Source organism: Gopherus flavomarginatus, chromosome 5 (genome assembly GCF_025201925.1).
Source record: "Gopherus flavomarginatus isolate rGopFla2 chromosome 5, rGopFla2.mat.asm, whole genome shotgun sequence".
Taxonomy (NCBI): domain Eukaryota; kingdom Metazoa; phylum Chordata; order Testudines; family Testudinidae; genus Gopherus; species Gopherus flavomarginatus.
This window is the reverse complement of record NC_066621.1, coordinates 87332202-87353639: the sequence shown is the minus strand read 5'-3', so window position 1 is coordinate 87353639 and position 21438 is coordinate 87332202. Positions and strand designations below refer to the sequence as shown.

General features: G+C 43.8%; 1 protein-coding gene across 40 annotated transcripts in view; it reads right to left on the bottom strand.

Annotated features, from left to right (window-relative positions):
* Window positions 1–21438, bottom strand: part of MADD (MAP kinase activating death domain) — a 133034-nt gene that overhangs the window by 94894 nt on the left and 16702 nt on the right. For all 40 annotated transcript variants that reach the window (XM_050953419.1, XM_050953417.1, XM_050953416.1 and 37 more), the window contains 6 exons: window positions 12182–12369; window positions 9087–9701; window positions 5809–6112; window positions 5266–5397; window positions 4333–4446; window positions 3241–3321 (listed from right to left, as the gene is read on the bottom strand). In XM_050953419.1, coding sequence (XP_050809376.1) covers window positions 3241–3321; window positions 4333–4446; window positions 5266–5397; window positions 5809–6112; window positions 9087–9701; window positions 12182–12240 — 1305 coding nt within the window. In that variant the 5' untranslated portion in view covers window positions 12241–12369. The remainder of the gene's footprint in view (window positions 1–3240; window positions 3322–4332; window positions 4447–5265; window positions 5398–5808; window positions 6113–9086; window positions 9702–12181; window positions 12370–21438) is intronic.

Here is a 21438-nt window from a genome sequence, read left to right as displayed (position 1 = left end):
ATCCTAGGCTCCAGCCCAGGTGGGAACACCTACATTGCTATTTTTAGCCTGGCAGCCCAAGCCCCTTGAGGTCAAGTCAACTGACTAGGGTTCTGAGACTCAGTGATGAGGGTTTTTCTTTGCAGTGTACATACCCCTTAAGCAATTGTTATTACATCAGAACATTAGAATGACCATACTGGGTCAGACCAATGGTCCATTTAGCCTAGTATCTTCTCTTCCAATAGAGACCAGTAACAGATGCTTCAAAGTGAATGAACAGAGCAAGGCAAGCATCAAGTGATCTATCCCATCCTTCAGTCCCAGAATCTGATAGTCAGAGACCTAAGGACACCCAGAGCACAGGGTTATATCCCTTACTATCCTGCTAATAGCCATTCATGGACTCATCCTCCATGAACTCATCTAATTTTTTTTCATCCAGTGACAATTTTGACCTTCACAATAACCCCTGGCACCAAGCTCCAAGGTTGACGACTTCATTGTGTGAAGAAGAACTGCCTTTTCTTTGTTTTAAACCTGCTGTCTATTCATTTCACTGGCTGACACCCTGGTTTTTGTGTTACGTGAAGAAGTAAATAACACTTCCTTATTCATTTTCTCGACACCATTCATGATTTTATGGACCCCTATTATATCCTCCCTCGATCATCTCTTTTCCAAGATGAACACTCCCAGCCTTTTTAAAACCTCTCCTCAGATGGAAGCTGTTCCATACCCTTCATCATTTTTGTTGCCCTTCTCTGTACCTTTCCCATTTCTAATATAACTTTTTTGAGATAGGGTGACCAGAACTGCACACAGTATCACAAGTGTGGGCGTACCAGTTACATAGTGACATGATATTTTCTGTCTCATATATCCATTCCTTTCCTAATGCTTCCTAACTTTGTTAGCTTTTTTGACTGCCGCTGCACATTGAATGAGTGTTTTCAGAGAACTATCCACAATGATGCCAATATTTCTTTCTCGAGTAGTAACTGCGAATTTAGAGCCCATCATTTTGTACATATAGCTGGGATGTTTTCCCATGTGCATTTATCAATACTGAATTTCATCTGCCATTTTGTTGCCCAGTCATCTAGTGTTGTGAGATCCCTTTTTAACTCTGCACAGCCTGCCTTGCACTTAACTATTTGATTAGCTTTAAATCATCTGAAAACTTTGCCACTTCATCATTTACCCCTTTTTCCAGCTCATGTATGAATATGATGAATAGCGCTGGCCCCAGTACACATCACTAGGGGACACTATTTACATCTCCATTCTGAAAACTGACCATTTATTCCTACCATTTGTTTCTTGTCTTTTAACCAGTTACTGATCTGTGAGAGGACCTTCCCTCTTATCCCATGACTGCTTATTGTGCTTCAGAGCCTTTGGTAAGGGACCTTGTCAAAGGCTTTCTGAATGTCCCAGTACACTATATCCACTGGAAAACCTTTGTCCACATCTGTTGACCCCCTCAAAGAATTCTAATAGATTGGTGAGGAATGATTTCCCTTTACAAAAGGCCTATTGACTCTTCCCCAACAAATCGTGTTCATCTGGGTCTCTAATAATTCTGTTCTGTACTTCAACCAATTTGCCCGGTACTGAAGTTAGGCTCACTGGCCTGTAAGCGCCAGGGTAGTCTCTGGAGCCTATTTTAAAAAATAGTGTCACATTAGCTATCCTCCAGTCATCTGGTACAGAATCTGATTTTAGTGTTAGGTTACATATCACAGTTAGTAGCTCTACAATTTCACATTTGAGTTCCTTCAGAACTCTTGGGTGAATACCATCTGGCCCTGGTGACCTACTACTGCTTAATTTATCAATTTGTTCAAAAACCACCTGTAATGGCACCTCAATTTGGGATAGTTCCTCAGATACATCACCTAAAAAGAATTGCTCAAGTGTGGGAATCTCCTTCACATCCTCTACAGTGAAGACCAATGCAAAGAATTCATTTAACTTCTTTACAATGGGCTTGTCTTCTTTGTGTGCTCCTTTAGCACCTCAACCATCCAATGGCCCCATTGATTGTTTAGCAGGCCTTCCTGCTTTTGATGTACTTAAAAAATGTTTTTGCTGTTAGTTCTTTAATCTTTTGCTAGCTGCTCTTCAAATTCATTTTTGTCCTATTTATACTTTTACACTTGACTAGCCAGAATCTATTTTCCTTTCTATTTTCCTCAATAGGATTTGACTTCCAATTTTTAAAGTATGCCTTTTGGTCTCTGCTTCTTTCACTCTGTTGTGCCATTTTCTGGTTCTCTCACTGTTCTTTTTAATGTGGGGTATACATTTAATTTGAGCCTCTATTATGGTGTTTTCAAAAAGATTCCATGCAGCTTATAGGCATTTCACTCTTGTGACTGTTCCTTTTAATTTCTATTTGTGTAGCTCCCATTTCTGAAGTTAAACGCTACTGTGGTAGGGCTTCTTTTGTATTCCCCCCTCCACCCACAAGATGTTAAATTTAATTATATCATGATTGCTATTGCCAAGTGGTTCAGCTGTATTCACAGAACGACTGTGCTCCACTTAGGACTTAATCAAGAACTGCCTCTCCCTATGCGGGTTCTAAGACTGACTGCTCTACAAGCCTGCAGTGTCGTTATTCAGGTTATTCTAACCTGGGGGCAGCAGGGGAAGAGCCTACCAGACACCCTCTAGAAGGATTCTCTGAAGAAATAGGCATCTTAGATAAAATAAGACATTTCCAGCCCCACACTTCCCTAAGCAAAGCAGGGGGAGGGAGGGGAGAGAAGAGCAAATGGAAAAACAACTGAAGAAGATGAAGACCTCTGAGGAGATTTACAGGGAGCTCTGCAAACAAGAGAACAGCCTCAGGTTTTGGTCAGTCTGGAACGAGCGCTGTTTGGGAAGGAACCACATGGCCTATGGGTCTCAAGGAAGTAGGTCCTTGCAACTTTATTACTCAGCTGCCCATGCTGACAGAGTCCACTGCCACACTCAGAGCAGGAGGCCTCCCCAGGCCAGGTGGTTAGCTGACTGAGAGGCAGTTGACTGAACAAGAGGGATCTTCTTGCGCTCTGCTTTCTCTACTCGAAGTCAGTCTCAAGTGTCTGGCATCACGGTATCCAAGTGCCAAATGGCCCCTTATAGAATGTGCTATGCTAGACCCACTGATCTGCACAGCTTCCCTCTTACATAGATCAACACCTGCTGAGTTGAGGCACTGTAGCTAGTCTGATGCCCATTCCTCACCAGACCCCTGGAGTGACCACTTACCTGTTTCAGGTGTTTTTTAAGCTCTAATGCCTCTGGCTCCGGTAGGACTGGCAAAGATTCTGCATTCGTGGGAACAATCACCTGGAATTAAACAGCAAAACAATTCTCAATAGTAGCCACCCCCAGGATGGAGTCCTGTGCTTTATGAGACATGATAGGGACCAAAGAACAAAGGCTGCAGAAGACGTAAGCCTGGTCTACACTGGGGGGGGTGCAAATCGACCTAAGATATGCAACATCAGCTATGAGAATAGCATAGCTGAAGTCGACGTATCTTAGGTCGACTTATCTCACGTCCTCATGGCGCGGGGTCAATGCCATCGCTCCCCCGTCGACTCCACTTCTGCCTCTCGCCACTATCGCATCTATCCCCAGTATTGCTCACTATCTGCTGATCCGGTGGATAGTGTAGACGTACCCTTAGATAGGATCAGTACGTAGATTTTCACTCCCTTGGGGTTAGAGAGGAGTTACTTTACTCTTCACAAAAAAAAAAATTCAAACTTTTCTTAACACACTCAACGTTCAGATTCCCAGTTTTATTAGAGGATGTTACATGCGGGATGTTAAGCAACATTGCTGATACCACAATGTAGAGTTGCTTATAAGGTCCTCTTTGAATTATCACACCAAATGCTGCAGGAAGACACTTACCAGATCTAATTTTCTCTCTCCTCCAAAGGCTGTAAAAAAAATAGGGTCCTGACTGCCAAGCAGACAATGTGGTTTTATAACTCCTGTGAGGGTTTATTCTCCCTGTGCAGTTTCTCACAGGGCAGGCAGACTGACTGCTTTAAATTTGCCCTAACTGCTACATTATTTCTATTATAATGATTTAAGAAAAAAATAAATTCCATTCAAAAGTCATTTTCAGCTGAAATAGTATGAGGGGTGTGGGAAAAGAGAATCTCGAGACAGGGCCTAGAAAACCACGCAGTAAAAGCACTGGGGCAGCAGAAAGCGATGTGACTGCAGTCATGTGTGCACTTGGGCATGTGCACTGCATTTCTCAAATCCACTATGGGCACTGGGGTTTCCACTAAACTGTCCCCTCTCATCAAAACCAAAGGCTCCTGAGCGTGGATCACTTACCTTATTGGTGTCCAGGTCAACAAGCCACACATCATCAGGCATTTTAAAGTCTAGTTTGTAAAGGAAGAAGCTGGCTGGGACCCCAATGATGTAAGGCGTGGGGGCCAATAGTAACTAGAGGACAAAAGGAAAGAATAAGGGAAAGATCTGTATTGGTAATGCTCACACCTTGTTTCCTAAACACATGGTCTACAATCCAATTACAAGAGAGGGGAAAACACAAAAGGTACCAGCCAGTTATCACAGCAGGCATCCATCCCACAGCTCTGATACAGAGTTCAACGGAAGGACACAAAGAGGACAAAAGTCAAAGGTCTTGGAGAAGAAGGAATGCAATTTTTCCAGCAACCATCCAGAATGGATATGCTTTCCTTTGGTGAAGTAACCAGCCTCTTGGGAAGGGAAAATTGTTTAGAAGAAACCCAACAGCCTGCTGCTCTACTCATGGGCCCAGTGGGGAAAAAGTTCACAGCAGAGCCCAAGCTAGACAGGGAACAAGTCACAGACACAGCACAAATGCAGAGTCTGAATGTATTTTGTACTGATTGAAGGTGCTGATTCCACTGCTCTGGGAATAAAGCAATTTTAAAAAAAAACTAGTTCAATTTCAAGCCGATGGTGTCACTAAGGCAGCACAGGCAATGAAGAAAAAGTATTTTAAAATCTACACTGAAAAACTTTGAAGCGATATAGGAAGTTGTTCCTGATAGCAGAGCTGCAGAGAAGGCAGCTCTCACATTTATACTGACCAGATTGCACGAAGGGATCAAAATAATATCGGGTTGCTATTACTTGTAGTAGATTAAGACCAACCACTTGGAGATGGGGCCTTTTATTCCCTAAAATATCAGGTCAGCCCACACTAGACAGAGTTCTTACACAGAAGAATGCAGGACAGAACTGAAGTTGCAGCTGATGAGATAATGTACATACCTGTTCTGCAGAAGCCATGCAGGTGGGGAGCAGTGGGATCACTGGGAACATGTACTCTAGTGGATAGATCATAGCCACAAATGCCATCACAGACATAGAGAGAGCATTGTAGTCTCGGGACTGCAGCACCACCTGTGGCCAAGAAAACTCACGTTAGCACCATATCCATCATTCATCCAGGCCAGGGATCCCCACAAAGGAGCTCAGGTTCCAAAGTAAACCTCTCCCTTTCCTGATGCTTCCACAGGGTTATGCGAGACCCTGCTCTGCCTCCATGTGACTTGGCTGTTATTAGATGGGCTGACCCTGCATCAGCAAAAGTCTTTCCACAAATAAACCTCTGAACACTCTGCACAAAAAGCAAGACCCTCCCAGATTGGAACCTTAAGTGGGGCCTCCCACATGCTAACTGTTCCTAGAACTGCAGAGGGACATCAGTCCTATTCACCAACACTGTTAGATTTCTAATTAGCTTTGTACTGGTTAGTAGCCATAGACCGACCGACTGACCAACCAAAACAAAAACAAACATCTCCTTCTCACCTTGTGCTCCAGAAGGATGCAGGACAGCACCTGCAAACAGGCATCCACTCCCAAAAGTTCCAAGGGCAGATGCAAAGGGAAATCCACTAGCGTGAAGCGAGATGGGTCAGGAAGAGCAAACGTCAAGGCAGGTTGCAAATCATGTGGCAAGACTTCCACATCCACTCGCTTCTGGCCTGCAACAGGTACAGGTGAGCGGAGCAGGCGATAAATCCAGGCCTCTATCTCACGCAGGTCATGTAGCAATGCACTGGATTTCTCTTCCACTAGGAGAGCACCTGTGAAAATCCGCCACATGGTATCCCTGTGTGGGGAAAATGACAAGGTTAACACAGTCCCATAGAGACATTCTGCAGCTGCTCCACTCAGAATTTTGCCAGGCTCCTCCATGGAAGGCCAAATTACCCAAAGACTACAAGGCAGCAGAAAACAGTGTAACATAGTCCTCGCTGTCCAGCCAGGGAAGAGGAAGGATTAGTGTTTAAATTACTCTGTTAAAGCAAAGTCACTAGGAACATATATCTTGCTGTGGTGAGAACGGTCACAGGCATACCACTTTGGGCTAGGGTCTCATCAGATCTCATTAGCTAAACAGGGTCCAGATCTTCCAAGAAACCCCTGAACAGGATTCAGTAGGTGGCACTCCCCATGAGACTTCAATGAATCAATGTTCCAACACGGTGTTATAAAACTCTGTGCTGCTAGAGGCAACAAAACCAGAGCCTGAACAGTTAAAAATCCCAATGCATTTTTCAGAAGAATTTGAGGATCCTGGCATCTGGCCCAAATTCCAATTCAGGTAATTACGCTGAGCTTCATTATATTTCTCCAGCAGTTTTCACTTAAGATATTTTTTCCTACTTCCTGACCTAAACTGTTGAGCAATGTTGCCGTGACCTGTATAACAGCTAAAGTGTCCCATTTCATTGACAGAAATACAGATTCCTCTAGCTAGTCTGTGAAGTTCCTTAGCATTTTAGGGAAATGGATGGCCTGTAAGGAGAATAATCTCATCCTCAAACCCGTCTGCAATATTCTAATCTGGCAATGTGATTAAGCATCATTTCCCACTTGGAGAGCTGAAGGTCTCCCCTTTAGCTAGTGTACACAGATCCCACTGAAGTGATACAGCTCCATGTTACAGGTAGGGCCAGGTAACTATTCTATCATACACATTTATTCTTTAGGGATCTAGTCCCACAGGAAGTTGGCTCCCGAGGACTCATCCAGAAAAACAGATAAGGAAGAGATGGGAGAGCAAATAGACTGAATTTTGAATTTAAGAGTACTCTGGTGGGTAGAATACCACAGCTTTGGTTTTAGGAACAATTTTATTTTTTTACTCTCCAGCCATTCCCAGTACACAGGACATCAGATTGTTCCTTTACCACACTCACTGTCCCTGAGTGTGGGGCAAGCAGCTTTCTCCCATGCAGCCTTTACCTCAAAACCCTCTTTTCATCCTGTCTAGGGTCTCCAAGTGCTATGATAATGAAAGCCTGTAGCTTAAACTTCCCTGATGCTGCACACTCAGCTTTACAGCCCATGCCCCTGGCCATTACCTACATTCATAGATTCTAATGTCAGAAGGGACCGTTGTGACCATCTAGCCTGACTTCCTGCACAACACAGGCCATAGAACTTCCTCAAAATAATTCCTAGAGCAGAGCTTATAGAGAAACACTCACTCTTAACTTAAATGTTGTCAGTGAGGAAGAATCCACCAAAACCTTCGGTAAATTGTTCCACTGATTAATTAATCTCACTGTTAAAAAGGTACACCTTATTTGCAGTCTGAATTGGTCTAGCTTCAACTTCCAGCCACTGGTCATGTTTTACCTTCTCTGCTAGACTGAAGAGACAATTATTAAATATTTGTTCCCCATACACTCCCTTCACTTCCTGCCCATCCCCTCTACCACCCCCAACTTTCCCTTAGCTGTTGCTCAGCTTCTCTTAACTCCTGACTGGCCATTTCCTACCAGGAAAATTCCAGCTTTCACACTCCATCTGGCTAGCTTGCACACAACTTGCACACTCCATCTGGCCACCCCCATAAATTATTTCTCTCTCTAGAAGTAATAATCGGAGAAGTAACTGAAATGGATACGAGATTCCAGCTTTATTCTGTCTCAGTGTCTATCAGAGCTCATTTTACAACTCAGCTAAAGCCAGAGCACCACAAATTTCCATCTGAAAATCCAACTAATTTTGTTCTGCCTCTGATGTTGGCACCAAGAATGATTCTGACACTGGAATTTGGCTGGCAAATCCACTTACGATGCATGGGGCAGAATAAAATCCATTTTACTCTCTTATGGTAGTATGGCACTGAGGAGATTTAAGGTGTAACATTATTTCTAGCAGATCATTGTCCTGATGGCAGGGATAGCATCTTCTACCCCCACCCACCAAGTCAGGCCTGGGACCACTAGCAAGATATTTATAGAATCAGAAATTAGAGATAAGACTATAACCCAGCATGTGTGTGTGATATCAGGACAGGATTGTTTCCTATTGTATAGGTTCTACCTTTTGCAGTGAACACAATAATCCAAGTGCAGTCACACTATGGCTGTAGAAAGAGGTACTATGCCTTCTCAGTTCCATGGTGAAATATACTTTTGTATATGCATCCCATAAAACTCGGATTTTTGGCTACCAGTTTACATTTTAAGTTCATATTTCATTTATCACAACAAACCATTGGTTGGTCTCTCTCAGCTATTCCTGCTGCTGAGGTTTCTTCCTTTCCATTTACCGTTTATTTCAGATTATTTTTCCTCAAATGCATTAGCTACATTTCTCCCTCCCCCCACCCCCCGAGTTGAAATTCTCTGCATTATTTTCTTCTTATGATTCTAATTTCTGTCTCCGTACTCCATGGTCAAAATTATATCTGTCATGGTATGCATCATGATGGCACTCAGATGCCACAGAGATGACCACGGTATCAATGTCTAGATTTAGAAAGGATAGATCAGATTTAGATAGAGTTATTAGCAGGGTACTGCCTCTGTTTCATGTAGGTGCACTACTGTTTAAAATAAAATTCAGTTATTGAATTAGACAACTATGAATTTTTACAAAAATTATCACGGATCCCTCCCTCTTGCAAAGCTGAATTAGAACAGAAACATCTCAGTACAGACAAACAGTAACCACCTCCACTACTCCTACAAACACATACCTACAGATCATTTAGAGCAGAGACTGAAGCAGAGATCTGCAGCCCTTGGAGAGTACGAGAAAGGGCCTGTCTCCCCCACCCCACATACCTCTGCACTCCTCGAGGGATCCCAAGCTTCTTGCCCAGCAGCCTCTCACTGCAGCAGTCCACTAGTCTCTTCAGAATGTATAAACACTCGCGGAAGCTGGAGAAGAAGGGGTAATGACTAATGATACACAGGGAAGTCAAGGTGCTGTTCCGGGACTGATGACTGCCTCTGGCCACACGCTTACTGCGTGGTGACCGGTTCACATCTGGAGTGGACTCTGTGCTTGGTGTGTGCAGTGAAGAGCCACTCTCTGAACTCTCATTGCCCACCTCCTCTTGGGCACCAGAAGCATCCCCAGGTTTGGGGGGTTTTTGTCCATCCCGAACTCGATGCCCACCAGTGCCTTCTGCTTTCTCTTTGGGCAATCGCTTCTGGAAGGAGCGATAGAAGTTGACACAGATCCCATAGCGAATGACACCCGAATCCTTGTCTGTGAGTGTGAAGACAAAGGAGGTGTCATCTCGCAGACTCATGCGTTTTTGCCGTACACTCAGGCATCCCTCCGGCTGACAGAAGAACACCACATCGGGAGGCAAAGGGAAATCTGAATGGTCTTCCAGAGGGTAACGTCGGAGCAGCTCAGGGGTCTGGGCCACACTATCGCTGCTTGGCTGCCTATAAAGAACGCAATCACACAGTTACCCAGCTGGCCAATTCCAACATAAACCTTGGCCATCCCACATGCAACCTGTCTAGCCCATATGGAACCAGCTTCAAAACTTTGCCTCCTCCCCAATACCTAAAGGGAGCACAACTTCTCAGTAAGTAGACATACAAGGAAGCCCAGGACCACAGGGGAAGGAAGGCATGGGGGACCAGAATCATCACAGGAAAGGAAAGGAATGGTTTATAATGTCAACACTGAGGTGGAAGGGGGAGCGAACATCCCTGAGTGGTAGTAAAGGAAGAGATCCATGGGTGCATCACTGTGGGAGAGCATCCTCTTGAGAAGGGAAGTTTCCCTGATTTTGATTTATAAAATGCAGCCAACTACATATATTTCTGGGTGACACGTAGCCAGAGAAGACACAGATTTTTTTCTCCTCCAGACTTGGCCCTACGAGCATAAACTCAACCAGCTTGGTCCAAATGCAGGTGGTTTTTACCTGGGAAATATATGGAAAATTCAACAAGAAAAACTGGAATCAGATCCCAACCAGTGGCAACAGGAATATACCAAACTGTCAGTCCCCAGAAGCAGCTGTGTAGAACAGGACAAGGCACCTTCACCACAGCAATGGCAAATTGCTTTAAACTGATTCTAAACCGAGTGAGGTTAGCACAACAGTAATGGGGAGTCTATGTCCCATGTGTTCCACCTGCCACAGGTCACCTACAAATCACTGTGACCTATGAGGACAACATACTGCGAGAGAAAGTTTAGGCGCCTCAAATTATCATGATATCCTACCAGGGCATGCAAAGTGGGCCCTGGCTGCAGTGGAGAACTCAGACAGAGACTGGCCCAACAGCTCCCATGGGAGGAGAAAACCACTCTCTTGAGAGCATGACTAAGGAGCTGCTGTGGCAGAAACATAATAAAATCATGCCTAATGGAACTCTTTTAATTGATATATAATGTATAAACTTTAATAAAACTGCAATGGAAGTGTACTAGACCCACAAACTAAAGGGTATATAGGAAGCAAAGAGGGAACAACATTTAAAATTCTCCTAACAATAAAGAGAAACAGTGAGAAAGCAAACACTGTTAGTTTTCTTTTAAAGATAAAAAGTAAATTATAAGCACTTTGTTCACCTACAGGGCCAACCGAACAAATGATCCTAACGTACACCGAAAAAAGAACTTTTGTTCCCTTATTAGATAAAGCACAGTACAATATTTTTACTTAGATAAATCTTAAAGGACACAGATGAAATCCTGGCTCTACTAAAACCAAAGCAAAATTTCCATTTACTTCAATGGAGTCAGGATATCATCCTGTAAATTTTAAAAGATACGTTTTTGTAAACAGAGATGTATTTTTTAAAATTTTAAAGTGGAATTTACACTTTATAGTCTCCAAATTGCAAAAACTGGTTAACGTATAAATGTTTAATAGAGTAATTCCCATACTGTTCTCCCACAGACCACTGGTGGCCTATAGAGAGCTCTCTGGTCAGAGAGTGCTGTTTCTTCCTTGTTTCCAGTTAATAAACTTTATTAAAAGAAACTAATATATATTAAATATTTTCTCCTCCTCTCTCAGTAAACAGTGAGACACTTATATCTGGAGAGGACTGATATTTCTTACAGAGAAGTCAAGAAATAAAATTAAGTACAATTGACAAACTACTCTGGCCACAGACTTCTTTCTAAAATAAGTCCAGTTGGCCTTGTAAGCCAATAAAAGTCATCATCTACCAATAACAAATACATTATTTCCCTGTTTAGTCAACATAAACTTTTAGTTTTGTCAAGGTCGTCTCATGAAAAGGAAAGATGGTGGGACACACTATAACATGTTTAAGTCATTTGCATTTGGAAATGGAAGTTTAATCCATTTAGGAATACACCCATGAATGAAGTATTGTAAAAAGATGCAGGAAATAGCTACTGAATAAATAAAAAAGTTCTAAATAAGCCTTGATCAGCAACAAATGCTACTTGTGTATTTGACAAATACTGTAAGAATCAATTCTGTATTTTATAACCACTCAGTATTAATTGACTATTGAATGAGTATGTTAACCCTTGTATTTTATTGGTAGTTAATAAAAAACATTTTAAAAGTCATTCTTGATTCTTTATATAAGGATAGAGAGAGCAGCCCAAGAACTTACATAAATGAGTATTAGTGAAAGGACTAAACACTAGAATCGCAATACCAGCTGATTTGGTTTTGTTATGGATAATTAATAATTTCTGGGGTTTCTGAATAATAAATCTCTTTCTCAAGGGAAAGAGAGATCTAGCCTATATTAATAATTTTCTCATAGGATATATTTCAAAATTGCACATTCTACACATTGTAGTGTTCTATAAATATTCTGAACAGTATTTGCTTGGCACTTGAGAGTACAGCTAGGGGGTGCCAAGTCTTCAGTCCCCTCCCACCACTAGCAAAACCATAGCTGGGAGGCTATTAGGTTACCTGGCCCCAACTATCACAAGGTAGTCAAGTAACTGGGGGCAGATCATCTTCTGCAACATTGTCTCGTCCCCTTCACTAGGTCATCTCAGTGCATCTCTTGATCATTGAGCCAGAAGCCAGTCATCCAGTCAGCCACTGCAGCTGCCTCAGGGAAGAGAATCCACATGGAAATGTCTGACAAGTTCAATCTGAAACCAAGAGAGAAGATAGGGTCAGTGCCATATGCATCAACAGCAGAGTTTTGTGTGAGGGCCTGAGGCATGATCTTATGGAGTAGTACTTTGAAACAAAGTTGGAGAGTGGATCACGGATGGACAACAGAGCTGTGTGCCACATTCCATTGGAAAGCTAAGCATCCCAATCCTCCTCAAGGGCCTGATTCTTGTTCCCATTGAAAGCAATGGGACGTTTTTCATGGATCCGGCCTCTCACACGATGCTGTTTTATAGCAACAGAAACAGGAACAGCTGACACACTTATACATGACTCTGGTCCCATGCCACCCTTTCCCCATAGATCCCACTTTTATGTATAGTCTTGACCACCCACAGATCCTGTTCCAAGTGCATGAAGCCATGTCATTTATTTGCTTCTACTGTGTCCTTTCTGAATTACCCAGACTGAGGTGCACTGTCCAGCCAGTACTTTAGACTCCAAACTGGAACTCTCCCTCACTTAGCAGAAAGATTTAAAGTGAATTTCAGGGTTGCACACTAGAGACTGTGCTAGGGCCAAACACCCAGCAGGACCCATCCTCTCATCACAGCAGCAGGATTCAGAACCACCCAATGGATTTTATTTATGGCCACAGTGTAAATTTGAGTATGAGCTCCTGAGAGAAACAGCAGGAAACAACAGCTAAAGGTAGTGCTCCTGCTGGCAGTCGAGTGAAACATTGTTGAAGCTGGCGGGCGTAACAGCCGCCCTTCGTTCAGGATTAATGTAAAAAGCAATTATGCTCCTTTACAGAACAGACAGTGGAAACCAATAGGAGCCATTACCCAAAATACAGGCTGCCTACAAGGCTGGAGCTGGAGTTGAAACATAGTATTTGAGGGTTTTTTCCTAGGGTGTGAATGTAAAAGCAAGGACCTGTTACTGTTTGAGGGAGTTCTGTGTATGTGTAGAGAGAAGCAGCTGAAAAACCCCAAAAGCTCAAAGACATCAAGGAAGCCCCAGACAAAACCAGAGAAGCATTTGTGGCATGTCATGCTGGGAAAAACCTAAGTGTGCTTTTGGGTAGCATGCTCACTAGAAAAAAGCTTGGAAACAGGAACAAAGAAACTGCCTCCTGTTGTTTTATTCCTATTGTGTTCAGGGAAACGACATTTTTGTCCATTCTTTATAAACAAACAGCAGTGAATCAAAGATTCCAAGTGGAAGCAGCCCATGAAACTCTGAATTTTGACTAACTGTTCAGGTCAAAATGGGTAACAATAGGAAAAATCCTTTTAGGTCTCATTCTCTGAGATTCCAATGCTACATGTAGGCCAGAGCAGGACTGCTCCCTACAGTATCTTCTCCATAGCTCTGTCCAGTCATCCAGTCATAAGACTCCCAAGCAATGGGGTTCCCACCACTTCTGTAAGCCTATCTCACACCTTAATGCATCTTGCAGTAAAAAAGTGTTTCCTGGTGTTCAAACTATATTCTCTTTTGCTTTATTCTGTCCCATTACTCTTATTTATCTATCCCCCCACACACACACTTCAAGCCTCTTCCTCCACTAATTTTATCATTCAGTCGAAGAAAAATCTGTCTGGTACGTCTGATTATTTATAAATTATCAGTGCTATTTGTCACCAATCCCAGAGCAGCTGGGATTCTATTGCCGTAGAATTCACCTAGTCTTGTAGAACTGTGCTCCAAAAATCTGAGCTTTCATATATAAAATATATTCCTAGACCTCATGGTTTCGATGAAAACTTCAAAAAAAGTGTAAATAATATAATGCTGAGTTTGAAGACAGCCTGAAACCATTGCTCTGAAAGGTGCGAACTGTCTTATTTGAGTTGTCAACTCAAACCTAAACAATCTGCAGCATTATGAAAATTGAAAAATATAGATACATAAAAAAATAAACTAAGTTTAATAGTGCCATGATGGCAGAGAATATCAACCTTGGGAAATGTGACATAGGCAGATTTAGATTTAAGCACTGTGTAGAATTTTGTGACTGCCTCAGAGTCTCTATACAGGCGAATCATCTTACACTGGGGTTACGTTCCGCTGTTAGCACATAAAGCGAAAATCGCGTATAGTCAAAATTACATTGAGTGCAATGGTGGGCGGAATCGCCCGCACTACAGGTACAGTATTAAAATTGTTATTCTTTTTTTTTTGTTTTTGCCAACTGTGCAAAGCTGAATTCACGCATGTTAGATGTGCGCAAGATGAGACTGGTCTGTATTTGGTTGATTGTTCACACTCTCAATGGTCACAATACACCATAACCAGATGGAAGGGATGCAGGGTTCTCCTTAGTAAACTGGAGAAAAGCACTCTCTTTTTTGGCTGTCCCCCATTTCTTACAATTCGCCGCTTCTTCAGAGATGTATAGAGTACTGCTATTCACATCTAGGATGACGACAGCATTTAGGAGTCTGGGGATAAAGCTGTTTGGAGGGGAAAGCTTTCCCTGGGTGTCTCTCGCCTTCTGTTCAAGGCTGAAGTCTGAGAGGTCTTTCTTCTCTGTGAATGAGGATAAGGAGAATGCTTAACTACTAAGTTCTCTGTTAAAATGGAAGCTTGGTGCTTCTCCTTGGAGACAGAATGAAGCCTATTGGAGAGGTTTTGCTGTTCTTCCTCCAAGCCGTAGATCTGGCTGACTTGTTCTGACCTAAAGACACTGAGACTTGGGGAAGCCACCAGATCCTGATCTGAATCTTCTCCTTTTTTCTTCATTCCAGGCCTCTTGGACCTGAACTGGGAGGAGTTCTTAGCTCCAAGAGAGCAGCAAGACTGACACTGAGGGACTGCTCTCCTTGAAGGTTGCTCTGTCCCACATGCTTAATACTGGCATACTTTTTCTGAGTACAGTCTTTGGATACTGGACATAAGACACTCTCCAAAACCTTCCCCCGTTGCAGTGTCCCAGAGCTCAGGTTCCAGCACAAGCCCAAACGTCTACAAAGCAATTTTTAGCTCCACAGCCCAAGTCCTGCGAGTCAGAGTCAACTGATACAGGCCAGCCGCAGCCATGCCACAGGTCTTCTATTCCAGTGTAGACACTCACCTAGAGTCTAGCATGGCTCCTGGCAGAAAGATCTGCACCATATTCTGGAGTTTTAGGTTCTTCTGAAAAATAAGAGTCTATCTATGCACATAATTACAACAAAAAATATACTCATTCACACAAAGTGGGTATGTGAGGTGGGGGAGGGAATCAAGAAGGATTTTTCTCTTATTCTGAGATATCCCACTTAGAATATTACACTGGGTTCTCCTAAAAGTCCCAGTGGTTTATCCCTGTCCAACATCTGCACACATGCCCCTCCCTGACTGTTTGAGTCAGGAAGAATGGTATGCATTTATTATTTATTTTGGTTTATAATACACAATAGGAAAATTTATCTGTGTTTATCTAAAAAAAAAATGTATTCTAGTAAATAAGGGCCACAGATCCATTACAATGGATACTTCAGCCTGCTTGCAGTTCAGGAGCAGAACCAGACCTGTTAGTTACTGGCAACAAGGGAATGCCCAGTGCTTAAGTCCTCCAGCTGAGACAACTTCCAGAGCCAGGATAATTCAATTCCACTTTCCTAAATTACAGATTGTTGTGCTTTTCCCTCAAAATATACTTAGAACAATTTATGCTATGGCAGAGCATGGGAAATTCATCTTAATGAATCAAACTCAGGTCTTCAGATGTCAATTACCATTTCTACTCTGAATGTTCCATTTATCTCTAGGGTGGTCCAGATCTGTTAATCTTATCATTGAAAGAAAAAATTTTCTGTTAAGCATATGAAAATATTTCTATTCCTCATTGTGCTTAGGTCCACAAATCTGTTATAAATAGATTTTCAAAGAATTGTTACTCCAGGGTGAGAAAAAGGATCATCCTTTAAACATGGACATCTAAAAAGAAGTATATTATATATTCTCTATCTTCTTCTCCTTTGTACCAAGACATGGAGAAAACTTCAGTCAACAATGGCATCATCTACAAGACTGGAAGTCCAATACATAGGATTTGGTGAATTTATGTCTAGAGGGATATATAGCCATCTAACAAATCTCAGTACAGAAGACGCGTCTTTCTCTGTATTGAGATTGTCAAAAAGAACAAGGAATACTTGTGGCACCTTAAAGACTAACAAATTTATCTGGGCATAAGCTTTCATGGGCTAAAACCCACTTCATCGGATGCATGGAGTGGAAAATACAGTAGGAAGATATATATATAGATATATACACACACACAGATGAAAAAATGGGTGTTGCCATACCACCTTTGTGTGTGTGTGTGTGTGTGTGTGTGTGTGTGTGTGTGTGTGTGTGTGTGTGTGTGTGTGTGTCTTCCTATTGTATTTTCCACTGCATGCATTCGATGAAGTGGGTTTTAGCCCACAAAAGCTTATGCCCAAATAAATTTGACTGACTGGCGGAGTCAGTGTTATGCAGAAACTATGTCTGATGGGTTGGATGAATGTATATATGGAAATAGGCATTTGTAGGGTGAGGGCTGTGAACCAGACCCCTTGTGCAGTGCGGGTATTATTGCGCCCAACGCAACCATTTTGAATTTTTGTATATGTACAAACTTGTTCAGTTGGCGTAGGTCCAATATAGTCTCCACCCCCTACCTTTCTTTTGGGAGTAGAATCCTTTTCCCCGATGTTGCGTCAGCACATGTTTGACTGCATCTAGGTGGAGAAGATGAGCCACCTCCACGCAGAGAAGGTGCTCACGAGAGGGGTCCCTAAGAAGGACGGGGAAAAGGAAAGGGTGGACTGGGAAAATAGGAAAGGGATGAAGTAAACTGACTAAGCTATTTCCAGGACCCAGCGGTCCTGCAGGATCTGTTGCCAGACATGGTGGAAAGTCTGGAGGTGGTGGCCAAATGGGCAAATAGGTGGCGGAGTCAAGTGGTGGTTGCGTAGACCCCCGACCAGCACTTCAAAATTGTTTGTTACCCGATGGTGCGAAGTAGTTGGTTGTGCCTGGTTTTGCCTGCGTCTAGCAGGTCTGTTGTGGTTTTTCCCAGTGTCATATGGTCTGGACTAGGGTTGGTGATATTGTTGTGCACTAGGCCTTTGGTAAGGTTGATACCATTGTTTCCTAGGGAGGGACGGGTATATGCCCAATGTGCGCAAAGTGGCTCTAGAGTCTTTCATAGTGTGAAAGATTTCACTTGGGTTTTTTTGGTGTTTTTTTTTTTTGGAAAAGAGATTATCTTTGTCAAAGGGGAGGCTCTCCACTTTGGACTGCAAATCTTTGGGGATATCGGATGCCAAGAGCCAAGAAGACCAGCGCATCACCACTGCAGTGGTGCGGGCTGCTGGATCAGTCATGTCCATGGATGCTTGTAGTGCCATCCTAGACACCAACTGACTTTCGACAAGGACTAACTAGAAGTCTGCTCTCCTGTCCTCCGGTATTTGGGAGGCAAATCAAAGAGCTTGTTGTAGTTGTCATAGTCAGAGCCTGCAAGGAGGGTGGAATAAATTTGCAATTCTAAATTGCAAAGTAGAAGACCCTAAACCTTGCAGTCCAGGAGGTCAAGACGTTTGAGGTCCTTGTCCTACAGAGTGAACCGGTAGTGTGGCTGCTTTGTTCTGTGCGTCACTGCCTCCACCACAATAGAATTGGGTTGGCGGTGGGAAAATAAGAAATCGATGTCCCTCACGGGCATGTAGTATTTATGTTGAGCTTTCTTGCATGTTGGTGGAATGGAGGCAGGGGTCTGCGAGAGAGTACCAGCTGGTTCTAGGAAAGCTTTCTCTATGGGTAGTGCTATCTTTGAAGGTGCAGAGGGTTGGAGGATTTTGAGAAGCCTATGTTGTGTCTCCTGGACTTCCTCCAAAAGGGATGCCCTGGCTGAGTGCCATTCTCTTAAAAGGTTCCTGGAATTGCATAAAGTCGTCCAAGTTTTGTGGAGATGGAGTCATAAGGGCGACTTCTGCGGCTGATGGCAAGGCAGGAGCCAGTAAACAGGGAAGGGTTCATAGCCCATGTCTTGAAGAGGGGGTTCAGGAGCTCTAGATGTTGATAGAGCTAGGGATATAGGCATAGGACGAGCTTGCGGTCCGGCAGAAGGGGCGCAAGGAGGACCAGTGGCAGGAGCCGACCACGGGTACCACTGAAGCCAGGGCACTGGGTAGGAAAAAGATGGGTCCTGGCCACTGGGGAACAAAGTAGGGAAACTGAGGCTGGTTCTTATGATGCCCCATGTCTTGGGGTATGTCTGGCTCCGGTGGGGGGTGAAAACTCAGGCAGGGAGAACTCTACCTGCTGCTGTGTGCTGTTCTCACTATCGGTGAAAGTATCCGGTCACATGAGGAGAGCTGCTGTTCAAACAGTGAGTGCTCCCTGTCCAGGATCCAAGAGTCAGGCTTAGGGGCCACAGAGATATCCTGCTGGTGCAGGAATTGTTGCTGCTCCCTAGGCTGGTGTGCTGCAGAGCATGAAGTCTGATTTTAGTTTCACTTTTGCAGGAGCCCAGAGCTGTTTGTGAGAGCCCCGCAGGGGGTCTGAATCTGCTTGGGGGTTGCGGGCAGGCTCGGTGCTGGGGTGGAATGTGTTGTCAGCACCAGGTCCATTGTCAGTGCCAGGGGAACTGGTGCTGAGGAGAGCTTCCTGCTGCGAGAAGTCGTGTCCCTGCTTTTGAGCCCTGTGAGAGTTGCTTGTAAAGCGCATAGGCAGTCAGAGTTGCCTGCTCTCGGCGCTGACTGCACCAAGGGTAAAGACCCTGCAGGAGATTTTTTACCCTCTTGAGTGTTTCTGAGAGGAGACATTAGGGCTTCCTGCCTCTTCACGTGAGAGCGTGAAGCCGGGCTCCCGGATGGTTCTGACCTGGCAAGGGAGCGGGTTTACTGCCCAGCTCCATAGGCAGCTGCAGAGCTTCCTGCCTCTGCTCCAGAGAGGGTGAAGCTATGCTCCTAGTTTGTTCTGCCTTCGCAGGGGAGCGTGAGGGAGCGGGTTTACTGTCGTGCTCCATAGGCAGCTGCAGAGCTTCTTGCCTCTGCTCCAGAGAGGGTGAAGCCATGCTCCCGGTTGGTTCGGACCTGGCGGGGAACGTGAGGGAGAGGGTTTGCCATTGCCCGTCTCCAGAGGTGGCTGCAGGGATTTCTGCATGAGAAGCAGTTTCAGCCACAGGTGTCTGTCAGGACGAGCCCTGGTTTTGAGGCTCTGCAGTGGACATGTGTCTCGCCAAGGCACTTCACACAGCATGAGTGTCCATCAGACATTGGCATAAAGTCCTGACAGGAAGCACATTCCTTGAATCTTGAAGCCCCTGGCATTATTGCACTAGTAATGCCAAGGGAGAGTGTCTCAGTGGGAGACAAACTTTAGGAAGTTTTTTTATTTTATTTTTTTAACTAAGTAACTATTCTAAAGGAAGGGAAACAACTGGGATGTTACCAACTAACTATTTCTATGTTCTTTGTAATAGTTTTCTTCAAAAACCAGGGAAGAGGATCAGCACTGCTCCGAGTCCCGTCTTCAGCCGAGGACGGCTGAAAAGGAACTGAGGAGGGTGCGGGACGCATGCACTCAGGAAGATTCTAACAAGACGGGAGATACCAACTGAGTGCATGCGTCCCGACCAGGCACTGCAACCGAAAATCGCCGATCAACGGCGCCAGGACGCACCGTCACCTACAGTGGAGCACCCACAGGGACAGCACTCGAAGAAGAACTAAGGTTCCTTGTCTCTCATGTTTCACCCCTTGACAATCCGGAGACAGGTATCTGCCAGTCTACAGTCAACAGGAACAAGTATATCAGGACTAGCTAGTGCATATGTGTGGTAGTGAATCCCAAATAATTCAAAGAGGAAGGAAGAAGGTATTAGAGATGCAACATTCACTCAGTGAGAGGTAGTACTGCCCAATGAGTGTGTTTGTAATTTTAGTATCATTTCACCAAAGTTCTGTTTTCTCTTTCCAGCAACTCCCATCTGAGGATGTAGTTTTAAAGTGGGTCAGAGCACTTCGTGTAGTTATTTTCCCCATTGGTTTGACTGATGTGGCATTTGTTTGCAATGATCTCTAACAGAAGCAGAAGACACACTCATTTCTCGTGTGAGTTTTCAGTTCTGGCTGCATACAACATTTGTACTAACATTTAATAGTCTAATAGAAGTTTTGTATTTAAACAGTGAACAATACAATAGGGCCCCAAATCCATTTGTGGCATCTGGTACTACTGCAATATTAACAAATAAGTACATGGAACTGATAGTTCTTGTTTTATGTCACAGTTCTGCAGCTGAGCTAAGAACAACTCAGTATAGACCTTGGGTGCTCTAGGGTCAGTTTGGGGAGCCTGCAGAATGTAAAGAAATCTCTAAAGGCAGAGTTGGAAGGACTTGCTGCACCAGTGCAACTGCTTCACTTGGTGCTGATCTCCACCCTTTCAGGGCAACAATGCAGGCAAAGGATATCTACTCCTAACAAAGATATCAATACCTGGGTGCAGGTCTGTATGTGGACAGAATGCATTTTAGAAGCACTGCAGGCATGCCTTACATAGATAATGGCAACACATTTGTGTAGTGCAGCTGGACCATAGCAGGCACAATACCAAGCAAGAGAAAAACGCAATGAAAGACATACAATAGCAAAAAGAATCTAACAACATCAAGCCTTGAGCACAAGTGTTCCTTAAAGCAGGAAAACTTCCTTATTGACAGGGCAGAAGGCACATCCTGACTACTTAGAACCTTCCACCTAACCAGAAGGCAGTGGAGACAGAGCAGATTAACAGTGGAACTCAAATTAAAATGATTTAAAGAGCGAAATGTGAGATGGTGTTCATCAGTAACAAGAGCAGCTCACTGAAATCATTCTGGAGAGCAGCCCAGTTAGGAGGACTCAGTAAGCAAGCCACGAACATCCTCCAAAAGGACGTCTTTAATACACGAAGATATTCTCTCCCCTGACCCTCAAACCATCAGCATCACCAAGCTGGTTTACAAACACCCTGTAGACTCAGAAGTCAGTTCTCTAATCCATGTACATTTTTAACAGTGAAGGTAATTAACCACTGCTACAATTTACCAAGGGTCATGGTAGATTCATCACTGA